At 34.7% G+C, this 10,107-nt stretch overlaps 1 protein-coding gene across 1 annotated transcript; it reads right to left on the bottom strand.

Annotated features, from left to right (window-relative positions):
- Positions 1–585: 585 nt before the first annotated feature.
- Positions 586–1,561, bottom strand: LOC113764776. Its single transcript, XM_027308762.1, has 2 exons — positions 1,435–1,561; positions 586–1,101 (listed from the first exon to the last, which is right to left on the bottom strand). The coding sequence occupies exons 1-2, from the start codon at positions 1,468–1,470 to the stop codon at positions 844–846; spliced, it is 294 nt and encodes a 97-aa protein (XP_027164563.1). The 5' UTR covers positions 1,471–1,561; the 3' UTR covers positions 586–843.
- Between the last annotated feature and the right edge of the window lie 8,546 nt (positions 1,562–10,107).

Genomic DNA, 10,107 nt, shown 5'->3' with positions numbered 1-10,107 from the left:
TATCATATTAAAAACAGATTTAGGAGGATTAGCTGCAGCTAGGACATGAATAGGAATGGATGAAAGCATGTGCTTGATGCAAAGCAGCCTGCCACCATGAGAAGGGAATTTATTCATCCAAAAGACAGAATCTGAGTTGCAATGCCCTGACATGATGTCGGAAAAAGGAAATTTTCCTACGGCCAACCCAAACTGGAAAAACTTGATAAGAAAACCCTGCAACACTTGTGATTATTCGTCGTGGTCTTGCCACATTTAACCGTTGAGGGGTGAAGAAACAACTACTGCTTATGTTAAACTTGCTGGCCTGAACAGTTTTCGTATTTTTGAAGAACACCCAAAATATACTTACAAAGAAGAACGAGTACCACTTGAGAAAACCAAAACGTAATCGGCATGTCTTGCTCTCAATATATCAATTAATCTTTCATATCCCTTTCGGGTTTGGATCCATTTTAAGTAACACTTAACCAGTTATCAAATTTTATAACTGGTCATGAATATAGCAGATTTTGTAGTTGACATACAAATTCAGGGATTGGAAACTGCTTCGAAGTAATAACAGAGAAACAAAATACACAGATATAAACTCAAAAACAAACAGCCGTTTTTATTCATTTAATGGTGCATTTTTGTCCGTATAAGTGCACCTTTTAACATACAAGGATACAAACTCGAATACAAACGGAATGGTGGAAAGATGCTAGTACAATACTGGAAAGATGTATGCATGGCAGCAGTACATCATCCATGCATAAACTGAAAACCACACCATAGACACTAGTAATGCTCAGCGGATCAATAGTAATGCTTGATCCTCAGCTAATCAATAGTAGTGCTTGATTAATTCTTGTGCCAGAGGAGTTTCGTTTCACCTGGGGCCTCAACAACAAGTGCTTTATGGATAAATGTGGCGCCCTCATAATTCTGATTTTCAATGACAAGGGCGTAGTACTTGCCTCCCTCACATTTCCACGTGAATCCGCCAAGCACGGCGATGAAAAGCAGCTTTCCGTGGTGAAATTTTTCCACTACAAATTGTCCGATCTCGACCACGCGAGGGTCGGCCGGCTTCACTGGTTGTATTGAATTGATGTCGATCTGTAAATCCCAAACATTTTAACCAGTTAGAAAATCGCAAAACAATTGAGTTCCCAAAATCAATTAGAATCCTTTCAAATAAACAAACAATCAGAAGAAGACTAAATCCGATCAGTTAATAAGAAACTACATCACTCAGAAGAAGCTTAATCAAACAATTCAAGAGACCGCCTACCCATATGTATGTGGACAACTAGAAATGTAAAATATCGCTCAAGACAATTCAAGAACGTTGAAATTATTTTAGTTTGCAACTCCTTATACTTTTCCAAATACAAGAACTTGAAAAAGAAGGAAATCTAGGTCTGGCTAGGCAGTAGAATCACTATTCACCTGATCAGTGACAGTAGCAGATTTGGCTTCAGCCATTTTTTCCCTTGAAGAACTAGCTAGCTAATTAATATGAATGAAAATGGGTATTTGTAACTAACTGGTTGCTGAGTTTAGCACATCAAAATAACGGACCAGACTCCTCGTATTTATAGGCCTACAAATGTGGTGACGTACCCAGAACTAAATTCATTTGACTTGTCGAACGACCAGCATGGGACGCGTCTTTTGATAAGGTCAGTGTGAAAAGATACACCGCTGCCACGTAATTACTATAGCTAGGCGCTTTGAAGAATTTTTTAATGGCACGCAATCTATTATATATATTTTGCTAGAAATGCCAGTTACAGAGTAAAGGCTTAATTAGGAAAAGTGTTTCGCTAATGGCCACACCTAAATTGCTATATAAATACACATGCTCACTTATCTTACACATCTCGAATTGCGACACTTTTACAAATAAATTTTTTTTTTTCAAAAAACTAATACGAATTTCTTTTAACGAGCGCCCATTGAACACTCGTTAGTCAAACCGAATCACAAATTAAAATGGTTAGGAAATAAATTGTACTTATCAAACGAAGGTAAGATGGTGAGAGATTACTTTATATGGCAATGCATTAATGATTTTTAATCATGTGGTCAAATGATTATTATTTCCAGAACAGCTTGTCATCATAGAGGAACAAAAATGAGGTTACTAGAAACGTGATGGATGAGAAAGCATACACGGAGGATATCTTGACATTACTTTTAAGGTCTTGACTCCCAGAAAGAACGGTACTTAAATGTGAGAGGTTGCTTGGGCCAATGAAAATTGATTTAGTATCTGTTGTTAATTGTCAGTTTGTGACTGGAAGGCAGGCAGCTAGGCAACGTCAATTGGACGACAATAGTCCTCCTAAGTTTTAAGATAAAATTAGCCTGGTATGGTAAATTAGAAATTTGTATACTAATAATACATTCTGACAAAAATTGCTGTCAAAAGTAGTTCTATCTTGGGTGAAATTTTGCGCTCGATCGTAAATTAGAAATTTGTGTAATACATTCTTACCAAAAATCCCTGTCGAAAGTAGTTTCATCATGGGTGAAATTTTGCCCTCGTTGTGTAGGGATAATTATTTTGGGACATCGCTTACAGTTGCGTATACGGATGTTTATTATATGTTTTACGGGTCAAATTTGTTTTACATGCACGTGGGGATAAAGTTTTGCACGTTTGTTATGTTTGGGAGAATAGGTACATTTAGTACTGTTTTGCTCAGATCGATAAAATGCTATTTTGCCTTAAAAAAATGTTAACTATCAAGCATGCATTGTAGAAAAATGTGGAATAAGGGCAGGCAAGAAAGCACAAAGCGTGGCTGTTATTATTGTTGTTGCCAATTCTACACTTTTGATAAGAGAAAAAAAAAAGTTTGGATAGGTTCTTGTCACTATTATCATGGGATAAGACATGCTTCCGAGATCGTTAATCCCAAAATTATGAGTCGTTTATAAGAATGCTACAGATAATTTATTAATACAATCTTTGTAGATAACATGTTTTTAATATATTCTGTTTCTTATTAACTGAATCAATTTGTATTGACATTATTTTTGATTCTATGATGATTTTTCCAATCACGGGTCTTTCTTGCTTGGGTGAGCTGTCTCTTTATCTCTTCGCTTACCAATTTCTATTGAACATTGTCGTCAATTCTACGATGACTTTTCCAATCACAAGTCCTTTTTGCTTGGATAAGCTGAGCCTTATCTCTTCATTTACCAATTTGTATTGAACATTGCTGCCAATTCTACGATGACTTCTCCAATCACGATTCTTTTTGCTTGGATGAGCTGAGCCTTATCTCTTCACCGACAACTGATGATCAGACGTAAACCTGACTTCTCCATCGGAAGTCATCGTGGGGCTTTCCCTCGTTACTTTCATTTTCAATTTCATTCCCGTGTATGTTACTATTTTTCTTTTTTTTCCCCAATTTAAAGAGGACTATAAGGGTACGTTTGACAAAATTGAAATTTGAATCCATTAAATTATTGAATTGTTAAGTATTAAATTTAATACATTTGAGTACACATCACATTCAATGATAAGTGAATTGCTTATCACTTAATTTTGAGAGCAAGTTTTGTCTAGAAAATTCAACGCCACTTAATTAATTTAGATGTTTAATTTTTTATTATCAAATGATCTGAATATGTTAAACATTTGAATCCATTAACTTTAAATGCTGAACTAAATTATCAAATATGACATAGGTCGTATTTGAGTAAGGAATGAAAGAAATGCTTGATAGTCAAATTACAGACATCAAAATTACATATTTAATGTTCTTTGCAACTGTGCTGGGTTTTGGAGACATTAAATGTTAAAATATCCAAAATTAAAAGTTAAAATATTTACATCCACCTATATTGAGATTTGAGACCCAAAGGGAAATTACCAGGTGGTCTTTAATGTTTAATTTGGGGTTTTAAGCTGGGTGTCTAAAAAATGCAGCCTGTGCTTGGACAAAAGTAAACGGGTCGAGTGACAGAAACCAAAAAATTATGAATGGGTCATAGTCAAGCTTTCAGTGACTGAAAAACCATTTACACAACCCTACCAAACCCATTAATTAAATGGGGTTATGCGGTCCACCTATCTGCACCTAGTACCTCATTAAACTCAAGCAACCACTTGACCCGCCCATTTGAACGGCCCAAATCCAGAAAATGGTGATCTTACTGTCAAGATAAAGAAGGCTGCATACTTTATATCTCAAGAAAAATGCTTTTTTGATTTAAAATATTTCCCACATTGTCAGTATATACATTAGTAGATTTGGATATATAGCGCATCATCTTAATTTAAATTTGAATGTACATGTGACATGCATGCAACCTCGTTAACATACATACATATATATTTGTATGCATACATACATATGTATGCATATATATATGTAAACAGATATATATATATATCTGTGTGTGCATATATATATGTATATGCATGTATGCATGTATGTATATATATCTGTATGTATACATACATATATATCTGTGTATGTGTATATATATATGTATGCATGTATGTATATATATATGCATATGTATGTGAAAAGATTAATCTTTAAAGAAAAGGAAAAAATGAGAAAGGATTATGGTATGCTAGATACGAGCACGGCACCTCAACTTGGTCAACTCAATCTCGACTTGACTTCAATGCTGACTAAATTCGAATCAAGCTTTGACTGAGAGAACTTTATTCCTTTGTAATCCTATAGATATGATTATAGAAAGAATAGCACTTTCCAAACATTAAGGCTAACAATTTTTTGTTGTATCATTACCAATCCGAATAAATAGCTAGATCAAGTTAAATTTGGGCCAAAGTGTTTTAAATTCCGTAGCTTTTGGATGCAGCATAATGAGTTTTTTGATGTCTCTTGTTGGATTCTTGGCAAGCTGATCCTGGAGCGTTAATGAATCCTATGCAGCTTATCAGTTTTCGACTAAAACAGCTTAAGGGTAGGCTTCAAGAGCTGAATAAACGACATTATAACCACATCTCTAGTGGAGTTCAAAGCAAAAAAGAGCAACTGATAATAGTGCAGCAGCATATGCAATAGCAATCTTTTGATCCTGAGTTAATTGCTGAAGAGAAAGTTCTAATCTAGGAATACGCTAGATTGATTCTAGCTGAAGAGGAATTCTATAAGGATTAGTCCAGAATGCAGTGGCTACAATCCGGAGATAAAAATTGATCGGGTATTTCTACAAGTGCCCAGAGCCGATCGTAGTAACAAAATCATCAGGAGTATTCTAGAGGTCAAACTCACAAGGACGAATTAATTTTCTCTACTTTAATTATTATGAGAAGGCAATGAAATTTAAATTCAAAGGATTTGATTTATAATTAAGAGGTAAAGTAAATTATCAAGTCAAATAAAATAGATGCGAGATAACAATTAGCAAGAGGCTAAAGTTTCAAATTTTGAGCTAGAATTTGAATTAATTATCCAGCTAATTTCTTAACATGCCAAGAATGTATTATGTAAAGGTGTTTTAGATTATCTCTTGATACAACTAAATTGTGCCCAATCATATCCTACATCTCTCTCAAGATTATAAGTATTTAATTAAATCTTTTAAGATCTTATGTGATTTCAATTACATCATACAAACCCTAGCCTACTCATGTAATTAAATTAAATATATTTATCTATCTAGTGTATAGTTGTACGTCCCTTCTCAGTTCAATACAAACTCTAAGAGCATATCTATGGTGATCAAACATAGCACGTAATTAAATCAAGATAGATAAATCAATACAAATATAAAGAATTTAATTAAAATAAATAACCAATACTCTTTCACAAAATCCTCACCCTAGATACAAATTAGTTCGACATGGTCATTGTACAATCAAGAATTCAAAGAGTAAATACATGTACGAAGATAAAAGTAAAGAAAACTTTTTAATTTTTCTTGCTCCGAACTCCGTCTTGATTTCTCTTTGATTCCATGCCTTGAACCCATCCTTGATCTCCTAAGAAAGAGTTTTATATGATGAACTAATGTTAGTATAGTGTGTTTCTCCCCCTAATAATGACCTAGATAACCCCTATTTATAGTTTGTTAATGCTCTAACCCAAATATGGTAGGATTAGACTTCTTGGAGCTAAAAAAAAATTGCTAAGGAACCGATTTGGAATGAATACTGGCCCCAAGTTTGGGCCGGTCATTGGATGAAGCTCAAAACCATAACAACCAGAAAAAGTCTGGCGTGAAGACCATTTTGATATCTGACGCAGTTATTGAGGATCCACACACAGATCACTATGGATCTGCCTGCAAAGCCTTAGTAATGCAACAGCCCTTGTTCGTTCATTCTTCTTCTTCTTTTATTGCTTCTTTGCTTGATTCGTCTTGCCAAGATTAGTCCATTTTCTCTTCAATTGAGCTCTCCACATATTAAAACAACATGTGATCAAAATTAAGATGTTTCTATTCAAATTGTAGCTCAACTATCACCATTAACTAGTAATTTGTACATATAAAGATAATACAATTCACGCCCTATCAAAATATTGCTTTTTCCACATAAAGGTGAAGGGTCATGCTGCCAGGAATAAGATACTTTCACTTAGAAATGATGAAGGTGATATTGTTAAGGACTATGAGCAAGTTCAAGAAATTGCAGTGGAATTTTGTAAGACTCTGTTCAGTAAATCTAACTCTCAGTACCCTGATTTGAAGGGCAAGCTGCAACAAATAAACATTAAAACCGTCACTAGTGATCAATTCGATCGCTTTCTCCAAGCTAGTGTGTCGGCTGAAGAGATTAAACATGCTATGTTTACCATGAAAGCTGGCAAAGCTACAAGCCAAGATGGCTTTAATGCACTTTTTTTTTTTTTTTTTAAAAAAAAAGAATTGGCATGTAATTGGTGAAAAAGTAATTCGAGCTGTGTTCAATTTTGTTTTGATAAGAAGTATATGTATTATCCTTTGAGTAGCAGTATAATTACACCGATCCCAACGGTGCAGAATACAACACAAATGAGGGATTTCAAGCCTATAGCCTGTTGTAGTTTACTATATAAATGCTATTCAAAAGTGCAAACTAATAGGTTGAAAGCTGTAATTCCTCGAATCATTGGTGAATATTAGAGTACTTTTATAATAGGAAGAAGTATAGCTGATAATATACTACTAATGCATGAATTGGTGAGAGGGTACAGCTCGTGAATTAGTGAGAGTGAACGAACAAGGACCAACTCTAATCGAAACTGGAGTGTTCCTCTGCTCCTCTGAGGAAACCCACAAAAAATCTAGGAAAAATAGATACTATCATATTAAAAACAGACTTAGGAGAAGTAGCTGCAGCTAGGACTTGAATAGGAAAGGATGAAAGCACGTCCCTGATCAAGAGCGGCCTGTCACCATGACAAATGAATTTACAGAGTCACAATGGCCTGACATGACGTTCCAAAAAAGGAAATTTTGCTACGGCCTGCATATGGCGGACAACCCAAACATCTCACTGGAAAATATTTTTTTTTGAAGCAATCTCACTGGAAAATCTTGATAAGAATACCCAGTGACGCTTTTGATTACTCGCCGTCTTGCCACATACAACCGTTGATGGGTCAAGAAACAACTATTACTTATGTTAACTTGCTGGCCTGAACAGTTTTCATATTTATGAAGAACATCCAAAATATACTTCAAAGAAGAATGAGTACCACTTGAGAAAACCAAAGCGTCATCGGCATGTCTTACACCCAATATATCAACTAATCTTTCATTTCCTTTTAAGGTTTGAATTCATTTTAAGTAATACTTAACTAGTAAGATTTTATAACTAGTCATGAATATAGTATCTAGTTGATATATAAAACTTAGTGATTGGAACTTGCTTGCAATCAACAAAGAAACTGATAAGTCGCAATTGTGTCAATTATTTTGTAATTAAATCCCTCCTATTATATTACCAAGTGTGCATTAATTGGCGGATTCCACTCACTTTTGGAAATTTGTATTGATTGCAGGGAGTTGGAACAAAATGGGGTAAAAACGTGCAAATTCTCCACTACAATTACTATTTGGCGTAGGCGCGTCAAGTCAAACTTTAACGTGTCCAGAAAATGCGGGACAAGTGCGAAACACCAATTGCCAATTGGAAGTACAACGTGGGACTGCAAATATTCCATTAGCTGATTGTTAGATTTGAATTGGAAAAGGTAGTTTAGCAAAAATAGGAAACGGGCCAATTAGGAGACTTTCTACATTTTTTGGCTTCGATTGAATAGGAGAGTGAAGTTAATTGAGATTGGGACTCTCTTTTCCTAATACTCACTGGAGTAGCCTGATAGGTTATAAATTGTTACTACATTTATAATTATTTTTTTCCTTGATTTTAGCCAAATATTGTATTAATTGACGAATTCTACTTATATTTGGTTAATGGTGCTAATTGTAGGAAAATAACCAAAACATGATTAAAAGGGATAATTTCCAGCTAATTTGGTGGTGGCACATTCAAGTTCAGAAGATTTGGGATTCGAGCGTGGAAGTTTCCAAGTCCGAGTAGAAGTCAACGAGAGCACGAGGTTGAAGATTGGGAAAATTTCTTTAATAGTTATTTTTATATTTTTAGGAAACGATTCACATTATCTTCGGCAGCTTTTTCTTTTCAATTAGGAGATTTCCTAGCTTGATTGGTGCGGATGAATAGCAAAGTGGAGTCAAAGTGGGGCTCTTTCCTCTAGTCTTCATATGGCCGTGTAAGACAAGGAAACAATTAAGAGAAAAAGGAGGTAGACTTAGCTTAGGAGATTGATTCCTTTTTTTTAGCGGGTTGGCCTTGTTTTGCCATTTTTTGGGTTGTTTCTCTAGGTCCGCCTCTTCTATTAGTACGAGGGAAAACATAGCTTTGTTTTGGGGAGAGAATGACTTTTGCAATTTTGCATGGAATTTCATCCATGAAGATGAACTAGCTTCTTAATTCTAGTCAAGGGACAACTGAAAATTTGGTTCTGTAATTACTGTGAGATCGAATTTATTTTAATCGTTTCCTCATTTATTGGTATTTATATGATTCCTGCTTTTAATTGTTATAACTCTTGTGTATGATTGATTAGTGCGCAATAATTAATTATTCATATAGGCTATTTTACTAAATAGGGGTAATTGAATCCGTAATTGTTCGTTATCTTTATCCCAGTAGCAACTGGCGTAATTGGGTTTATGTCAGGGAAACATACGATCTAACTTAAATAAACCCTCGTAGCGTGTTTGTTAGTTAGGATTGAGCATTTCTAATTCTTAATGCAATCTAGCAATTAAATCCTACGGTCGTACCTAGGGTTGTTTCTGGGTTAGAGAAATAGTTAACGGTCGTACCTTAACTATCGAGAAATTAAGGAAAGGTTGATTGTTTATCGCGTGTATGACAGTTATAACCAATCTATTAATAAATGTGGAATTATCTGTGAATCGATAATCAGTGCATGAACCATTTCTGAAGTGTACCCTTGGCTAGATTTTTCCCATTTATTTCTGTCAATTAATTATTATTATTTTTTTGCATGTGATTTATTTAGCTCGTTAGCATTTAATCCTAAAACCCCACATACTTTGAACTTTAGAAGAAACAAATTATCCCCAGTCCCTGTGGATTCGACCCTACTCACCGCTATATACAAAATCTGTATTTCTCTTGAGTAAGTAATTATTATTGTACAGACTCGACACCTGTCATAACCGTATAGGAGTGGACAATTAGGTAGGAAATAGAGGGGAATTGGAGAAAAAGTAGCAGACATTCTTGACTACTTTGGATTTTGACTTTTGGCATATTATTCTTGTGACTTATTCCATCGGATTGCTACTCTCAATTGAGAGGCAATGTACGCAACAATTACTTTTACAATTTCGCGTGGGTTTTCCTCATCAGGGATGAACTAAATCCCTTCTTCTAGTCAAGGAACAATAGAGATTTTGGTTCATCTAAAATTTGTGAGATCGAATTAATTTTATTTATTCATCTTATTTACTGGTATTTGCATATTTTCTGTTTGTAATGTTTATGGTTGTTTTGTTAATTAAATATCTTGGGCCCGGACGTTGAATCAATTTAGCAACTTGATGTCAATTAGAGCGTTAAATCCGTAATTATATAGT

This window comes from Coffea eugenioides, chromosome 3, assembly GCF_003713205.1.
Source record: "Coffea eugenioides isolate CCC68of chromosome 3, Ceug_1.0, whole genome shotgun sequence".
NCBI classification, from domain to species: Eukaryota; Viridiplantae; Streptophyta; class Magnoliopsida; order Gentianales; family Rubiaceae; genus Coffea; species Coffea eugenioides.
Note: the sequence above shows the minus strand (reverse complement) of the source record. Positions and strands in the feature narration are given on the sequence as shown.